Here is an 18,413-nt window from a genome sequence, read left to right as displayed (position 1 = left end):
ATTTTTTGTCATTTGAATGACTTGGTGACCCTAATTGCTCAGTTTTACCAGACACTTCCACATGTGAGTCCTGGTTTTTTGGCCTTACAAGCAAGAGAGATATCAGCAGCGAGTTTGCAACTGTTGACAGAATGTGATCAACGTCCACTAATAATGATTAACTAGCTATAATTTAAGCATGATAAGAAATTTAACATTTAGCTGTTCAAAATGATAACTAAATACTAAAAAGTGCTGATTTAAACAAGCATTATTCATGATTCCTGTTAATGTAAAATTTGAATGTGATCATTAGCTATTAATGAAAAAATCCTATGGCTGATGAGCAGCTGGACCAAGTATGCTACAGAGAGATACAAGAAAAGTCCAAAAGGAATAGACTTTACAAGTAGTGGCTGTTTTCTTTTATTAGCTTTCTGTTGTCTGTTGTTCTTTTAGGTGATAAGTTTTACATTCATGGGCACATGTTGATGTTAACAATTGCTGTGAAGTCCATCAATTAGAGGAGGAGGCATCACCCCATCTAATCAAAATTGCTTCTTTACAAAGGCTTAATGACACCATCTGAAACTAGACCATTTGGTAAAAGATAAACACATCTGTTGTGATCAGTTTCTATCAGATGAAAACCTCAGTTTGCTTGTGGAAGGACAAGCAGACTTTCAAATAGAAACATAGAAAGGACTTTGGAACATCTAATTAAGAATTATCTCAAAAACATGTCCTACAAACAAATGTATATCTCTATGAACAGAATCTCATGGATGTTGCCAATTCATATAGCTGAATGATTGTAATGAATAAATGTAGTAGAATAATTATGGAGGCAATAAAGGGGAAAAAATGAAAATTTAAAGATGCATTGCATCCAAAGATATAAGTTAGAATACAGCTTGTGAATGGGCCATGTTATGCTCACAAGAGGATGAAGCAATATGGGTTCAAAGATTTCTTAAATGAAAAGTACCTTGAGAAGAATCTTTAAATTGGCCATACTACCACTCAAAGTAAAAAAATAATAATAAAAAAAAAGTTTATTCTGTGTGCATTCTCTAGGAAGAAATTGAGAAAGTAACCTATCTTTTACATATTTCAAGAACTGGCTTGGAAATGATTAACTCATATTTTCATTCTACAAAGAAACCAAATGTTTATTTAGCAAAGGCTACAATTCCCTGTTGGAGGATGTGGAATAACAATAAACTTATTTTCTCTGTTGGAAATCAATTATAGCAAAAATTCAATTCAATATCAACTTTTTTAATTTAAAAAGAAAAGGGTGAAATATTTTCTAATTTGTGGCTTGTTAAAGTGAATAGAAGAACATTATAGATAGCATTGATTTGATTGTGGATAATGTGGATTGATTTGATTGTTGATAATGGTGATGCCTCATGAGTCTTTTCCTTCCATTTTATTCTATCCATAGCCAAAATTTCTGTGAGCTCTTAATTGTTTATAACCCTTTAGCCCATGTCATTTCTTTATCTTCCTAATCTTTTTTCTGACACATACTAGGCTACTACATGCATTTGTTATAATTTAAACAACGAAAACAAAATTTTAAGCAGTCTTTTTAACCACTAACAAGTTTGATGTATGAGTATGCATAGTATAAGAAACTATTATAAGTGGTGAGTGAGCAAAAAGGTATTGTTCAAATTGGCCACCTTAACATCCTCAACAATAATTGATAGCTTTATTATTTTGGAATTAATATATTTAGAAAAAAGTTTTTTCTTAATAACAAATTCAAAGATAATACCAAAAAATTCTATATATGTGTTTTAAGAACAATGGAGCCATGTATAAAATTTTGAAGTGACTATGAAGAGATGTTTATGTTTACATGTGTGTATACATATCACTATGTAAAGATCCATTTTTGGTTGTCTACATGTCCCTCTTGTCTGTTTGGTTGTCTGATTGATTTTAGTTTCTCCTACATTCAATTAATAAAAAATAAAATTTTATATTAATACGTAAGTTCTATCATATATATATTTTTTTAATTTTAAACTTATGTTAAAATTATATTGGAAGGGTGTTGAGTGAAAAATTTTCCGTTCACGTTATTCTAATTAGTATTATTGTTATTGAAAAGCCCAACTGTGTTACAGAAATTAGGCCTTCTAAATCCGAACCATTCATACTCCGGCCCACGTATGGAAGCCGAGGGCCCAACACCGTTCAGGTTCAATCGGCACGGGGAAAGAGGAGAATGCGTGCGTGCGTGCGTCCTCTTGTTTCTTGAGAGACTCGGTTTCGGTTTGTTCAACACTCTGATGCATAGCATTAGCATCGCTGATTTTCGATTTAACAGTTTTTAATTCAGCTATTCTCCTTTCAGTTTCTGTATTTCATTACCGAATTAGCTGCAGAAATCGACACTTTTCGAATCAATTTCCTTTAGTAGAAAGGAAAATGATGTCTCCAAAGCAGACGAGTGAAGATCGAGGATCTCCTAATTTCAGGTGACTCGTTACTCTGAACCCTAACTAACCTTCTAAGGAAATGCTGGAGACTCTGCCTAGTATTGAATTCATTAATGCCTTTCCAAGAATTCGTAATGTTTCGCTTCCTGTCTTGTGGTAGTTACTTGGTACCGCAAAAGTGATGTGTGGTATGATAAATATGGTGCTTTATGTTATTTTCTTTTGCTATACAATCTCAGCGATCAAGTAGAGCATGAATGAGAATAGAGAAGTGGACTGGTTCTTTACTTTGGGACCATTTATTTAGCAGCATTTCTGAATTAGTTACTAATCTTATGACTAGTTGCTTGATTGTTAAGGAAATTGAGGCAAAAGAAACCGGGGTGAAGTGTCCCGTTCTCATGCTTTTAAATGTTTGATTTAGCTTAGCATATGAATAAAACGAATAGAGGAGGAAAAAGGAAAAATCTTAAATAATCTTAAATTGACCTGAGCTAGGGAAATGGTTACATGAAATTTTTCTTGAGAGTTTAATGTTCAGTCTTCACTTAAAAAATTTATGTACTACATGCCTGAGGTTCAATAGACACAATGGAATTTTCCTATGTCCCTAAAAAGAAAGAAAGAAAAACACAGAGAGGCACACACACACACACACAAGCAAGTACTTGCTTAAAATATAGTTTACCAATTTGCATATAGAACAGCAATGTGCCTATTTCTTCACTTCCAATTTGATTTCACTTAACTTCTACATTTTAACTTCAACTCTAAAGGTCTAAATCCTGTTTGATGCTGCAATTTTTCACTCTCTGTTATATTTTTTCATTTATTATTTGCAAATTTTTAGTTAGAAAATGTGTTGAATTTGGAATGGAATTATTCATTTTTTAGCATTTTATTAGTTTGGATGATGTGTTTTTTTTTTCTTTAGTTGCCCTTAGTAAATCAATTTTGATTCAGAATAATGATTTTTTTTTTTACCTTTTTACAGGCACACTCCATTGCAGATAATCCATATTATTGGAAATTTCTTGAGAATATGGTCAGTTTATTCCATGTATCGCTATTTGTCCCAGACTGGAGCTTCAGTGGTACTTTTTATCTTCAGTTGTCTAGTTCCTTCGTCCATCCTGTTTTTAGTTTTGCAAAAGCCATGGAAAGGCAGACCACTCTCTAATCAACAGGTTAATCAGGAATTGCTTACTTTCTTTTAGTTTTAGTATACAAGTTGAAGGAAACTGAAAGATTAATTAACATTGTGGGATTCCTTTGATCCACTGGATCACCCTTTTCTATTCTGCAATTTTTGCTTCTTCTTACTTGGTCTTTATAGTTGTTCAGGTAGTGCCATCTATCATAAACGGTGCCATAACAGCTTTATACTTCATTTTGTGGGGAAAGGGCCTCAAGTCATGTGGACCAGTTAGGTAGGTTTAACTGCTTCCAGAATCATTGTTAATGCTCTTAAGTTCCTCAAGTGCTTACCCCCTTCCTCTTCTTAATTTGAGAGGTCATGTATGGCGATTGAGATATAAGCAACCTCTAGGAATGATATAAAATTGGATATTCTAAGTGAAAATTATGTGCATATGTGATGTGGGATGCAGGATATTCCTAAAACACAAGTTTTATATTAACTTGTGCTCTAACCTCTAAGACTAATGCGGATTGACTTGGACTATCTGGAGTCTTGTCTTTTAAAATTCTTATTCTGCCAATATTTAGTCGAGGCAATTTGACATGCTAAAGCCACATCTAACCTAGCTTTTTGCTACCTCCCCAACAACACCCAAAACCATTTCCCCCCCTTCCTTATGGATGTATTCACTCCAACCAAGGGATATCAACCACAAGTCTTGCAGGAAATGGTGTATGATGTGTGCATCCGATGAGAAATCAGTGGATCATGTTTTAATGCTTTTCTATGTGGAAAGGAAGTTGGGATTATGTTCAGCCTTTTAGATGTTCTTGTTGTGGGTTTTGTATTGTTATGTGTTGTTCAAAGCCACTGTAATTCCTTGTCAAAGTCTTAGAAAGTACATAGATATTTGTTATTCATTGTTCCATTGTCCTGTATTATGTTTAACTTGGTGTATTGTGTTCTTAGTTGTTACTATTCAGCATTTTGTTGGTAGTTAGACACTAGTTTATTTTATTCTTCATTCTGACTGTAGAGCTATTTTGATGGAGTATTCTGGTGCTGTACTTGGAGTATTATCTGCTACATTATATGGTCGAAGAAGTCATCTCTGGAAAAAGGTATTTTTTAATAAAATTTCTTAAAGCAAGTAAGAGTGTAGAATTTTTATATTTGGTATGTTCAATGTGATTATGTGAGATCTCATGCCTTATAGATCCCTTTCAAATTCTAAAACCATTTACAATTCTTTTCTTTCTGAACTTCCATTTGATTCTTAATAGTTTAATACATATACTAGAATGGTTCCTTTATGGTCTTATACTGCTGATAGGATAGCAATGCCAAATTTGTTTTGGTCAGTTACCAAGTATAATAAGGTAAGTATCTTGGTGTGTCTATCTGATCTGATAATCAGCTTCACTTCACCAGTCAATTGGTATTGATGGCTTTAATTTAAAAGAGATTCTTTTTATTTTATCTCACTTATTCAGTGGATATTTTATCTTCTACCAGGTAGGTGGGCTTGTTGCAATGTGGGCATCTTTCTACCTTTTATCTCAAGGGTGGGCTATGGCCTCATATTCACCTTTTTATATCCTTTTGTAGTTTGAACATTTACTTCATTTTAATAAGCAGTATTGTTTTTATTTTGGGGTGTTTTTTATTACTTTATTTCTTTCTGTTCATTCATGTCAATTCTACAAACTACCTCTTGTTAATTTAATGTGAAAAATACCATTCAAAGATACTGATGATACTGAGGATAACACTGAAGAAGTTTTGAGTATGACAGCAATGGTGGTTCCTATCCTTGCTGGAATATTATCAGCTTTAAGAAGGGTGATTGCACGGCGTGTTTCACTCAAGGTATTAATGTTCATCTACCTACATTATTGCTTGCTTTCTATTTTGGCAAACAATTTGAAGTAGCTGTTGTTTAATCATTAGCTCTTCTCTCTCTCTCTCTCTTGTGGGGGAGGAGCGAAATGGGAAGATATCAGAATGATGGTGGCACTTTATTTATTGTGATTGTTCTTTGTTTTTAGAATCAACTTAAAAGGAGGCTTCATGCCATAACCATTACTGCTGCAACATGTTTTCTGTTTCCAGTGGCCATGTGGGACTTCATCATTGTATGTCTATTTTGATTTGTTGTAGAGTTATTTCCATGTTTAATCGCTGTGGCTGCCTTGATTGGAAATAGCTTGCTGCTTCCTTTTTTTATTGCAATTTTTCAGGGATCAACTTCTGATAGCAGCATAGAGTTGCCATTTTCAGCTTGGGCATTTCTGAGCACTATTCTTTTTGGAGTTATCTTGATATTTTATGTTGACAGCATTGCAGAAGAGAGGTAATTTTTCTTTATAGTTGCCTTTGTTCTGCTCTTGACTTTTGGTTTACTCATGAGTGTTAGTTTTTTATGAGTAATTGGTGTATGTTCCCTGCTTGTGCATATCTGCTCTTTGCTTTCTTATCATAACAATTGCCGGTGCCCCTCCATAGGCTATGCATAGTTACCTGAAATTATTTGATTTCATTTTTCTTATTTCTATGATAAAGTGTTTCATTTACATGTCAAGCAACTATTTCCCTGGACCTGCCAAATGACTGTTTTTATAAACCAAACATATCTTAGGCACAGGTACCAGGCTGTAGACAATGTGATTTTTCAAATATCTTATGATAAGGCATCAAGGGCACACTAACATTCCATTGACTGTGTCATTTTACTGCTAGTGTCAATTTGGCAGTTGATTATTTAATCCATAGTCCACTATGCTGTAGGTTTCATACTAGGAGACATAGTGAAAGAAAAGTTAAATGACACAAGTAATCTGTTACAAATTTAATGACATTTAGAATGATAGCATGATTATAGGAAGTTGCATGGTTAATTAATGATGAACCAATTTTGCTTGTTTGTAGATTGCACATGGTTTTCTCTTCTCCACGGCACTTAATGGTAGCTGGAGGATGCATTATTATCATGGAGATCGTCTATAAAATGGACTTTTCTCTACCAGGATTCATCATCTGCTCATTAATTTTGGGATTTGGTATGTGCAAAATTCTTTCATTTTGTTCTGTTTGCGGTTGTTTTTATGTTTCCATATGGTGTGCATTTTATTTCTATTTTTAGAACAAATTGATCACTCATGGATACAAAACGAAGCCACTTTTTTTCTTCAGGTCAGACCACTGTTCATTACCTTTTAGACTTGAAAGTATTGAAAGCATTTCCTTTGAATATGAATAATTCTTATATCCAGAATACATATACTAAATATACTTATATACACGTATATTGAATATATATATATATATATATATATACATATTGAAAAGTAGTTTTGGCAAGTGTAATATTTGTTTCGGTTTTTCGCAGAGTTTTGAAACTATGGTTTTGCTCATGCCAAATATTATATATTTTATTTTATGATTTTCATTCTTATCATTTCCTTTATCCTATACTAATGTCAATTAATATGGAAGAAACATTTCAAATTTCTTGATTATGTGCACGCTTATAGAAGATCAGAAAGAATGGAGTATTAAACTGATTTCATATAGAAAGATTAAGGATGAATACTGCGTTTATAAAAACTCAACTTACAAACTAACAATAGTGTTCAAAACTTGACTCATCTGATTAGGCTTCGTTGGACAATTGACTTTTGGAGGACAAAAGTTGAGGACCATAAATGTGATCCATTTTCATGTTCATTTCTTGATTGGCATAATTTTTTGTTCATATGGTCCGCTTGCAATTAATCGACATGTCATATGTGGAATTGGTGTAGGCATTTATGAGGCAACCTCGTTGGAACGAAGTAAAAAGGGTTCTTTTCAGCATTCGGATCCTTCAATTGGCATGTTGGAAGAAGAACAAATACAAGCGTCCTCGCTTCCAACTTGAAGCATGCCATGTTTATCTTTCAAAGTTGTCGAATCTACACAAGCACTGGGCATCCCCGTCCCAGTCAGTGAATTGTTCCCATTTTTATATGAAACGTCTCCTTTTTCTGAGGCAAATGAAGGATTTTAATTGAATATTCGGGAAAAGTGACAAGTCTAGTTAGAATGTCCCACGTACATGATTCTTATCGATTGCTGATTGCTTTTTGTATTGAAGTGTACATAAATCATGTAAATGCATTTGAGGCACTTGATTTCTCTTTCTCGAACTGTTGTAGCTTTTATACGTTTATAAGCTTCCCAAAACCATTTTACTCTTATCAATATTGCGTGCACTTTTTCCTTCTTTTCTTTGTTTCTTTGACAGTCACCCTATCTTGAGGGATTTAAAATGCCAATTACCGTTAGTTTCATATAAGAATTGTGTTGATGATAAGATTTTCGCTGGAGATCGGCTTCTGATTTGTGAATATTAATTGTACATGACTACATATGCTCCTAATAAATCTATCATTTTGCTTTTAGAAATGAAAAGTCGTGTGATTTTTCATTTATGATAGAGAGAATGAAAAGGTTCAATTTCTTGCAACGAGAAGAGAGAAGCATAATGGTCAACAACTGCATCTGCGTTCAAATTGGAGAAATTAATTTAAAACCTCAAATGAATCCGTTCAATTGATTTTGCATAGAAGAACGAACAGATTACATGCCATGTCTAGTACTTCCGTCGTTTTTTGTTAGTGCTCTAGTGATAACATGAGTAACAATTCCAATGGGGCAAAACAGGAGACACAGAGAAACAGAATGCCGAGTCTCAATTTCATTTTCCAATCCATCATGAAACACTTGCCTGGATAAATCACAACGGTGTAAAGTGTTAAACTTGGAAGTGAAAGAGACGGGGAAGGAAGTAGAGAGGGAGAGAAAACTATACCTTGCGGCAAAGAGATCAACAGCTAATAAGTGAATCCAAGCTGAAGCTAATGTCATCTCACTGGAGAACATCTTAGCAATACCAGATAACTGTGTACAATTAAATCAGAACTTCTTAAAATTACCTTCTTCACAATGAATAGAGATAGCACAGAAATTTAAGAAAATCACAGATATTTATGTTTATGTTCACACCTCCGGTAACCAGTATTTAGTTGCAAACATTAGGCGTAGCGTGTCAGGTGTCCAGGAGAGGTATAGAAGATACGCATACAGAAGTCCAAGCACAACATATGGCATGCTACTTTCCATAGATTTTCTAGTCTGCATTACACATAATTGAGTCAATTATGTGCACAACTTGAACTGCGGACACAATTTTTTTACAAGAAAAGTAGCCCTGAGTTAATGTTTACAGTGGAGCATAATTTGTCCGCTGGAAATATTGACTTGAAATTATATTGACTAAAATGCAACAATTGAAACCTTTACAAAGGAAATATTGGAAAAACATAATCATGATTGAAAAAGAAAGAATATGATTGTGAATAAAACAATATCTGATAAGCATATTCTTCATAAATATTTTACTTATTTCATGAAGAGGTTAAATATTCATATCTGATAAGCATTTATTTAAACCAGTAGCAAAAGCTAAAGAGATTAAGTTGGAGTTCCCCAAAACATACAGGAAGCATACCAGTTCTGCTTTAGGAGCTACCACCATGAGGGTGTAAAATGGGAGAACAGCTGCAGTTCCTAAAGTAAAGACACTGCTTGCGATTTGAGAATTTGTCAACCCTGTAATGCCAAGGAATTAGAAAATGATAAAAAGCAACTACCACAAGTTTCGGCTAATAGCCATTCTGAAACATTCCAAATGATATGTAAACAAAAAATCATATATGCTCTATTTTATTCTTTATTCATTATAACGTGAGAAGCCAATGCAATATGCACAACAGATGCAAGACAATAAACATAATGGGTAGAATTTGCTCCTCCAAGTAGCAATAACAAGTAATGATCACAAGCCTCCCAACACAGCACACAAGTAATATCACAAATAATCGAGTCTTGTATACATATAAATATCACTGCGGTCTCTTAGTACAACATCTAAAGGAATACAGGAAATAGAAAGGGGGGGAGGGGGAAGAGCTTAGTTGTGGATATTTGGAGAAATATAGGTCCCTCTTCTCTTCTCTTTTTTCAAGAGAAGAAGGAAAGAGGCACAAAGAAAACAAACAACAAATCTGCATCACCTAGAGAAGGAAACAGTAACTGTGCTTATGGCGTAAATAATGCAAACCTCGGACAATATTCTGCATAGATTTCCCATGCAAATACAAAGAACAGAAGAACGGACTTGCTTGGTAATCTACATAAAAACATATTATGAGTAATGAACACACAGCTATACAGAGAAAGGAATTACATGATGCATGCACTCTGGAGCATTTTTGACAGACAGTGAATCTTGCAAGTTTTGGTTGAATAGTGATTCTTGAACCTCCCAGAAAACTCCAGTCACTAAGTAAGTTAGCTTCCACTCTTGCAACTCGTTGGCCAAAAAGTTCAGTGGTATTACTTTTGAAGGAGAACGAGAATTTTGGACCAACCTTCTCAATTTGCTGAGATCTTATATTCCGCTCTGGATAGCAAATCTATAAGAAATGAAATTTAAACCTTAAGAACTCAAGCTCATGAATGCAAACTTAATTCCCTTTTTGGTCCACTCTATTGGTAATCCAAACCAAAAGGCAAATTCAAAGCAGCAGAGCTGCTTTAGAGGTGAAGACATGAAAATTCTATAAATCTGTTTCCCATCTACCACGTAAATGAGATACATATGATCAATGATGAATCATAATCGAATACCGAAAGAAACAGAATATAAATATATACGAAAATGCATGCGTTACATCAGTGAACCCACCAGACACTGATGTAAAGTTGGTGAAAAGGACACAAAACTTAATTGAGTTTCTTGTCAAATGCATATTTCAGGCAGCTGATATATAAAAACATGGATACTACTGATTAACAATTCTAAAACATGGGCAAGATATTTAAAATGGTAACCCCAAAATATCAATCCAACAAATGGGGGAAAACAGCCATATTAAATTTGCAGGCCAACTTATTTATTTTCAAGGAAATTCAATTACCAACTCCAATCCAAAAGAAATTCGTCCAAAAATATCTGGTCTTTCATATTAGAAAAAGGGATTCGGAGGTGAAGTGAAGAAACAAAATATCACCTTCAATCGTTGCAATACTACAGCACAGAAAACATATCCTCTAGAAAATAATAGTAACTCAATCGCGTAGATAAAGGGAAGACACAATTAGAATACAAAAGAATGAGAAAAGCACCCAAAAAAAAATACCTTGAGCGGAAGTTGAGGGAGGCAGAAGCAAGAAGAGAAGGCCATATCTGGAGAAAAATAGAGATATCCAACAATAATGGCCTCTTCATCCGTTTTCCACTAGCAATTTAAAAGTAAAACGAGACACCAAGTACGATGAGGTGGGTACTTCCCACTATAGTAAATGAAACGGGCACGACGACGCTACTGCAAAGTTTGGCAAACAAAGCGAAGAAAGCCGCATACGGCGCACTCAAACCGCATATAGTACTCACACAGACAGTAACCTAATGAATAGACTGATAACAGAGTACCCAACAGTATTACTGCTCAGGGCAATTAGACGACAAACACCGAAACTTCTCGTGTACTTATATTCAATTCAAACGTTTTAACTTTTGTTTCTATATGTAATTTCAACTGAACTTTAAAGTAAATATTAAAAATTTGATATTTAATATTGAATTTATATATATATAAATTACATAAAAATAAAATAGATAAATTTAAAATTTATTCAATAAATATTAATATTATTAATAAATTAATTTTTTCTGTATTTTTAAAAATTTAATAATCATATTTTTATTTTCGTCAACAAAATAGTCTTTTTATATTCATTAAAATTTTCTGTTAAAAATAAATAAAAAAGGGAGAAAATTTTTAAAATTTAATTTTATTCTCAAATAAAATCTCTTATTTTGTCCTTAGATATTGTTATTATTAATAAATCAGTCCCTATATTTTCAAAAATCTATTAAAACGTTCTTATTTTTTTTCATATCTATTAAAACGTTCTTATCATTTCTTTCCGTCAATTAAATAGTTCTTATCTTTTTTTCATACCTATTAAAATGTTATTATCGTTTCTTTCCGTCAACGAAATAGTCCTTCTCATCGTTTCTTTCTTTCAATGAAATCGTCTCTCCCTATATTTTTAGAAATTTATTAAAAAACTTTTATCTTTTCTCATATTTATTAAAATGTTATTATCATTTTTTTCCATCAACGAAATAATCCCTCTCATCGTTTATTTCCTTCAATAAAATCGTCTCTCCCTATATTTTCAGAAATTTATTAAAATATCATTATCTTTTCTCATATCTATTAAAATATTATTATCATTTCTTTTCGCCAATGAAATAGTATATATCTTTTTTCACATCTATTAAAACGTTCATATCGTTTTTTTCCGTTAACGAAATAGTCCCTCTTTCTCAAAAAAGAAGAAAAAAAAAAAGAAAATGATGATGATTAAGAGAATAAGAATAAGAAAAAGAAGAAGCAGAAGAAGAAGCAGAAGAAAAAGTCTCCTCTTCTTTCTCCTCAAAAAAAAAAAGAAAAAAAAAAGAAGGAGGATGAAGAAGGAGGAGGATGAAAAAAATAGAATAATTTAGTCTTTTACTGTATTTTTAATAGAAAAAAAGATAGAAGAATTATTTTATTAACAAAAATAAAATATAAGGATATTTTAATAAATTTTTAAAAATACAGAAATTCATTTATTAATAATGTAATATTTAGAGACTAAATTATAAATTTATTAATAAAATAATTTAAATAATAAATTTAAAATTAAAATATTTAAATTGACATGATCGGACAACACATTTAAACTGGCCTAATGAAAAAGAACAAGCTGGTGGAGAGCACTAAATAAAGAAATAAAAATAGAGACAAGAGCTTAAAATGGACCCACTAGCACAGCATTGTTTGGTAGTTTGCGGAGGATCCGTAACTGGGTGGATAGGAGTACACATGGGGCATTGTCGTTTCTCTTGCACATGGTGGAGTCCTTGCACGTTACAACTTCCAAGGTCGTAGCCATGTGGCTGCTGATGGACGCCGTGACATGGCCTTCCTTACTAAACTAAAACCAAACCGATTTTGACATCAAAATTTTAATTTGATTTAATCTGTTTATAAGTTTTTTTTTTCTTAAATTTGCAATTCATTAAAGATAAGTATCATAAGGCATGAGGCCTACATCAAGCATCTGAACAGAAAGCTAGAACCAATAAAATTAAAGTAAGCAAAGGGAAGCTCAAAATTATCCCTAGGACGTGAACCAAGCACTTGACCTGACCAATAGATCCAACAGAAACACTAAAACTCTGCCTCTATTATGGTTGCTCGAGTCAGCCAAATAGGAAGGGATCCCTTAATAGAGGTAGATCTCCACAGATAAACAACTAGAAGACCTGGCTTTAAGACACACACTGAAGCTGAAGCATCACCAGGAGACCACCTGAAGATTCGCAACCACTGTAGCTCACAAAAATAGAAGGCCCGCACAGCTATAAACTGGATACCGCTTTGGTACGTTCGGACTGTAAATCAAATTGAAATTAAATTGATTAAAATTAAAATTAGATCAATTAATTAATTTTAATTTTTAAACTGAACATAACACGGTGCAGTTTTAACAGTAAATCAAATTAAAATTAAATTGATTAAATTTAAAATTGAACCAATTAATTAATTTTAATTTTTGAACTTGATAATAACTTTAAATTATTTATAGAGGATCAGTTATAGTTCTTTTTCCTGTGAGTTAAAATTAGACTCAGATTGGAATTGACCAGCTCAAATTGATTGTCCTATTCTATTTTTTATTTTTTAAATAAATTAATTTAAAAATTTATATATAATCAAGTTAAAGATAAATTTATTTTTAATTTACAAAATATATTATTTATATTTAAATGTAATATTTTTTTATTTTTTTATATCATGTAAATAGATATATTTTACCGTTTATTTATTTAATAAAATATATATGCAATAATATTTAAAATTCATATTTATTTTTTTATATCTTATTTAAAATTTTTATTTTTATTTTTTTTAATTAAAATTAAATTAACTATTTATAATTTAAATTTAATTAAAATTAAAACCGAATTTATAAAAAAATAAACCGTGACCGGTTTAAAATCAAATTAAAGTTATTTTGAATTATTTTAAATTAAATTAATTTTAATTTAATTAAAAAATAAATTGAACTGCTGGTTTCAAATCGAAACCGGCCCATGGCATCTCTACTACAAACACCCAAATCTAGGCTTTACTGGTAAGGAGCCACCGTTAATAAATGAGGAGATCATGCTTAAGATCGAGACCACTACTTTGACCATAGTAAAAAAAAAACTACATGCAAACCAAAAAGGAACCAGCTTATAAGTAGTGTTGTTCCTCCACCTTATTTTTTAACCTTATAGAAAAAAAAAAAAAAAAAAAAAAAACATGTAAACTTATTAATTATAATAAATTTATTATGATCAAAAGGTATAATAAAACACCATTATCAATAGATATATAAAATCATTCTATATATAATAATTGTATTTTAAGTTTAATATAAATGGGTCATTGAAGCCTAGAACAAGTTCGTAATGACAAAGGCCAATGGCCCAAAAACAAAGCCCTAGAATTATGCTTGGTGAAGGAGCTATGCTTCCATCAAAAGAACGACGCCAGCAGCACTTGTGGATAAATTAATTTATAGATGAAGATATATAAGACTTAATTTTTTTAAAAAAAAAAAAGAAAGAAGAAGATAGTGGAGAAATTCAGTGAAAGGAGCCAACCCAAAACGTAGAGCACGTGCTTAGTTTGTAATGATGGTCTAATTAGGAGCAAGACACGTACCTAAACTTTGACTGGAGAAGTAAGACGATCCCAGCGGTCGATTATGCTTACGCGACTGATGTGGCCTGGGACAGGGATAGGGACCCGCTTCATTTCCTTGCTTTGACACGGTTTCCTCGTTCTCCGGTGCGAAAATGGCGGTGGTGGTCTGCATTTAATCAGCCAAGCTTAGCTGCCTTCTCTTCCTTTTTCTCTCTCACGTTGTTTTCCTACAAAAATAATGATTTTGTCCAACATCAGTTTCCTGGAACAATGGTGTCAGATTTTACATGGATTCCAGCTACCTCCAGCTGCGTCTGTTCATCTCCATTTTGTCCAAGTCAAATCCTCGCTTTTGATTTTTCAAAATCCCAACTTCCAAACACTATTTTTATTTAATAATATTTTTTTCCGCTTTAATAAAGTTTTTCTTTAAAAAAAAAATAAATGACGCTTTTTTATTTGTAAAAAAAATTATTTAATAGTGTTTTAATTTTTTCAGTCATTTAGAATTATTGTTAAAATAATTTTTTTAAATATATTATTCAAAGAATATTAAAAATTAATTAAAAAATAAATTTACCGATAATTTAAAATAATTTTATTTTAAAAACATTTAAAATAGTTTTTTAATGTACTTTTTAACTCTTTATCCTAATATCGAACATACATTTAAAAATTTAGTTTACTGATGAATGCACCTAAATAAATTTAAAAGCTTAAATTTTATTATTTAATTTCAAAAAAAAAACATAAAATCAAAAATATACTTAATACCAAAGTAAAGTTAACTTTGAATGGAATACATGCTTTCAATATAATCTATTCTCTATTACTTAAATGAAAATCCTTAATTATATTTAAGTGTTATCATTGTTTTATTTAAAAGTCATTAATAATTATAATTTTAGACAACGATAATTCTAAAAATAATATTCAATTAAGAATTAAAATACTAATATTTAATAATTAAAATAGATTTTAAAAAACTATTTCTTATTATAAATAATTATTTATTATTCCAAAAATCACATAATTTATATATATACAAACACTTGATCCTTTTTATTTATTTATATATATATATATAAAAGCCAAACTCCAAAAAATCAAAAATAAAAAAACGCCTCCGTTTTTAGCTGTTTTTACCGAGTCCACAGCTACACAACATCCAATCCATCCACCTCTATAAATCCGTCTCCCTTCTTCCTCGTGGCACCTTCTCTGGCTTTCTTCGACCGGAGGATTCCTTCAGGTAACTTTTCATCTTCTCTCTCTCGCTCTCCAAAACATGTATAGTCATCTGTAGAATTATGGTGGTTTCCACTTTAAAATCAAAATTTTCCTTCACAATCTGCAGATCTATACTTGCTATTTTGTTCTGGTTTCTCTTTTTCCCCAACATTTCTAGTCAAATATTAAAATAAAAACTTTAATTTTCTAATTTTGGATCTGATCTGTTTACTCTTAGCCGTGTGTTCTCTTTTTCCTCTGTTGAACTATTCTATGGTTATTCTGTTAGTGATCTTATTCTTAACGGTCCCTGCAGAACTGTTTTCATGGTTTGTTCTTTCTCTCTGTCCCTGTGTGTACTTTGTTTTTTGTTTTGGTTTCATTTGTTCGACTGAAGGAAACAGGAAAAAAGGGGAAAAAAGGTAGGGTTCGAAAATTTCTCTAATGTTTGTAGCTTGATTTGGTTTGGATTGGTGTAGTTTTGACTGGCTTTGGCTTGCGAGAAAAAGCTTTTTCTTACTTTTTTTTTTCTTGGAGAGTTTGAGGTTAGATCTGTGGTGGAATTTGTCAGATTTAGCCTTGGTTGGTGGGAAAGTGAAGAAAAATCTGAGAAAAAAAAAGAACACAAACGAATTTGAAAACTCTTTTCATGTTTATATTCTTGGGATTGCAAATCTAAGATAATTCAACTCGACACATTTAAGCCTTGTGGTTGGATATGATGATACGAATTTTGTTTCATTGCCTTTCGTGATGTGAAGTAACATTACAATTATGTTTGGTAATTGTCTTTGGTGATCTGTTCAGTGGTTATTCTGTTGGTTTAGTACGAGTTAAATAGTTCATTAATTGATCTTTATAAATGGTTGCCAGACTTAAATCCTCTTTTATGCATGATTTATCTGACATTTGTGTATTTTGATATGGACAGGCGTTCTGTAGAATTATCGTCAAAATTTGAAGATGAATCACTTTAATCTTCATATGAACGCCATTGCCTCCTGTGATGAGACCGAGAATAGAGGCTTGGTTTCAATTTGTGATTCCAAGGGTCCTGTTGTTTGCCCCAAACCGCGCCGAGTTGCAAATCTGGCTAACTATTCCAGCAGGACTTTGAGATGGCACACGAGGTAAAATTTATTTTCTAGTAATATTTTTGCTTGCCAATTGAAGTTTACAACTCTGACTGTTTTAATGTTTTTGTGTTTTCTTTGAATAACAGTCGTCAAGCTGAGATGTGTGACTCAAAAGCTGGGGCAGAGCTTCTGGACATTATCCTCATGAAGGTAAATTTTCCTCCTCCAAACTCTGCAGCTCGAGGTTAATATTTACAAATGCCTAAAAGAGACGATGTTTTTTTGGATCACTATTTCCCAACTGAAATTTGTTTCCTGCTCTTTTATGTTATTTATGGGCATCCTCTATGAGATGTGCTTATTATTTTTCTTAAGATTATTTAGTGAGCATTAAATATTTTCTCAGATAGGATTCTATAGGATGCCGGTCATTTTGAAGGTTTGTGCCAAATTGAGATGTTTTTTTTAAATTGTGGTGTTTCTCTTAACAGGATGGTCATGGGACGGAACAATCTGCCGCCCATGTAGCCTCACCACTCCCATTTTTTTGTGGGTCTCCTCCTGCCCGGGCTGCTAACCCAGTAATCCAAGATGCCCGATTTGGAGATGAAAAACTTACTCCCATGTTGCCATTGTTGATTCCATCGCCTTCAAGTTCATCTTCTCCGACATCACGCAAAGGAGGATGCATGAGAATGAAGTTTGGGCTTAAACCAGCTGCAGTTAGAGTAGAAGGTTTTGATTGCCTCAATAGGGATCGCCAAAATTCCAGCATCCCTGCTATGGCTTAGGATTCATAAAGATTAATTGTACATAGAAGGAAGCTGAATTACCACCAGATTCACAAAACACAGCAGTCGTAACAAGAGGGAAATTGGAATCTTTTTGGAGAGAGTAAAGAATTGCTATAGTAGTGTATATATGATATGTTTTTGCTGGTGGTCATTACTAATATCTCTGTAATTAGTTTGGTTGAAGAAAGAAGTGAAAGGGAAAAAGAAAACCTTGTGTTCTTATGAGAGGCTTGAATTTGTTTGAGAGCTAAGCTCTTTTGTAATGTAAGATAAAGAGGGTTAGTGTATGGGAGGGTCTTTTGGTTTCATTTGATGATCACCATGAAAAATTTCTGTATAGTTCCTATCGGTGATTGAATTTTGGTCATTTACTCTCTATGTAATTCATTAATTGTAATGGCTTCATCTTTCTTTACACCCTTACCTTTTATATTCATTATTATTTTTGGATTGAAGGAAAGAATAGAGTAAAATAAAGTCTAAATATATGAGAGGAAAAGGTCATTTTATAAATTGTAAAATTACTGTTTTTGAAAAATATATTATAAACTATAAAATTATATGTCATTTTAATATTTTATTCTTTTATTTTCTTTTTAAATTTTTTCTTCAATTTAAGTATGATATTGATATTTTTCTTTTACATTTTGTTTACTTTCTTATTTTTCACCATTCCAAATAAAGATTAAATTTGTGAGAGAGAATTGTTGCCCCTTTACCCGGCCATTACTCCAAGAAATGATTAGGACATTCTATCCCTACTGGAAGCATGACTTGGCTTGAATGTATCAAATAAGATTGCTCTCTTATAGGTGGATTGATCTTCAAGACACCAAATCGATAAAGACTTAAATTTGGTTCCTGTTACAGCACAGCTTTTT

General features: G+C 32.3%; 3 protein-coding genes across 3 annotated transcripts; 2 read left to right on the top strand and 1 right to left on the bottom strand.

The window, feature by feature from the left end:
• The first annotated feature begins 2,188 nt into the window (after positions 1-2,188).
• On the top strand, positions 2,189-7,818 carry LOC110609370. The gene is made up of 11 exons (XM_021748902.2): positions 2,189-2,268; positions 2,351-2,474; positions 3,430-3,622; positions 3,780-3,865; positions 4,613-4,697; positions 5,092-5,170; positions 5,315-5,445; positions 5,625-5,711; positions 5,817-5,929; positions 6,505-6,635; positions 7,380-7,818. Exons 2-11 carry the CDS (start codon positions 2,425-2,427, stop codon positions 7,493-7,495), a joined length of 1,071 nt encoding a protein of 356 aa, XP_021604594.1. The 5' UTR covers positions 2,189-2,268; positions 2,351-2,424; the 3' UTR covers positions 7,496-7,818.
• Positions 7,819-8,119: 301 nt separating this feature from the next.
• LOC110609371 (protein ABA DEFICIENT 4, chloroplastic) lies at positions 8,120-11,139 on the bottom strand. The gene is made up of 6 exons (XM_021748903.2): positions 10,821-11,139; positions 9,866-10,094; positions 9,128-9,228; positions 8,623-8,751; positions 8,429-8,517; positions 8,120-8,344 (listed from the first exon to the last, which is right to left on the bottom strand). Exons 1-6 carry the CDS (start codon positions 10,863-10,865, stop codon positions 8,197-8,199), a joined length of 741 nt encoding a protein of 246 aa, XP_021604595.1. The 5' UTR covers positions 10,866-11,139; the 3' UTR covers positions 8,120-8,196.
• Positions 11,140-15,546: 4,407 nt separating this feature from the next.
• LOC110602647 lies at positions 15,547-17,947 on the top strand. Its single transcript, XM_021740221.2, has 4 exons — positions 15,547-15,684; positions 16,594-16,792; positions 16,885-16,948; positions 17,230-17,947. Exons 2-4 carry the CDS (start codon positions 16,626-16,628, stop codon positions 17,527-17,529), a joined length of 531 nt encoding a protein of 176 aa, XP_021595913.1. The 5' UTR covers positions 15,547-15,684; positions 16,594-16,625; the 3' UTR covers positions 17,530-17,947.
• Positions 17,948-18,413: the final 466 nt, after the last annotated feature.

This window comes from Manihot esculenta, chromosome 2, assembly GCF_001659605.2.
Source record: "Manihot esculenta cultivar AM560-2 chromosome 2, M.esculenta_v8, whole genome shotgun sequence".
Taxonomy (NCBI): domain Eukaryota; kingdom Viridiplantae; phylum Streptophyta; class Magnoliopsida; order Malpighiales; family Euphorbiaceae; genus Manihot; species Manihot esculenta.
The sequence above is the reverse complement of the archived record's forward strand: the minus strand, read 5'-3'. Positions and strand labels throughout refer to the sequence as shown.

What these genes read in the sequence shown, in the direction of transcription:
- LOC110609371 (XM_021748903.2), bottom strand. Translation starts at nt 10,865, where the DNA reads ATGGCCTTCTCTTCTTGCTTCTGCCTCCCTCAACTTCCGCTCAAG. An exon ending in TCCCTCAACTTCCGCTCAAG is followed by an intron (nt 10,095 to 10,820) that starts GTATTTTTTTTT and finishes CATTTCTTATAG; the next exon opens with ATTTGCTATCCAGAGCGGAA. An exon ending in GTTGATCTCTTTGCCGCAAG is followed by an intron (nt 8,345 to 8,428) that starts GTATAGTTTTCT and finishes TGATTTATCCAG; the next exon opens with GCAAGTGTTTCATGATGGAT.
- LOC110609370 (XM_021748902.2), top strand. Translation starts at nt 2,425, where the DNA reads ATGATGTCTCCAAAGCAGACGAGTGAAGATCGAGGATCTCCTAATTTC. An exon ending in CGAGGATCTCCTAATTTCAG is followed by an intron (nt 2,475 to 3,429) that starts GTGACTCGTTAC and finishes ACCTTTTTACAG; the next exon opens with GCACACTCCATTGCAGATAA. An exon ending in CCATGTGGGACTTCATCATT is followed by an intron (nt 5,712 to 5,816) that starts GTATGTCTATTT and finishes GCAATTTTTCAG; the next exon opens with GGATCAACTTCTGATAGCAG.
- LOC110602647 (XM_021740221.2), top strand. Translation starts at nt 16,626, where the DNA reads ATGAATCACTTTAATCTTCATATGAACGCCATTGCCTCCTGTGATGAG. An exon ending in ACTTTGAGATGGCACACGAG is followed by an intron (nt 16,793 to 16,884) that starts GTAAAATTTATT and finishes TTTGAATAACAG; the next exon opens with TCGTCAAGCTGAGATGTGTG. An exon ending in TGGACATTATCCTCATGAAG is followed by an intron (nt 16,949 to 17,229) that starts GTAAATTTTCCT and finishes TTCTCTTAACAG; the next exon opens with GATGGTCATGGGACGGAACA.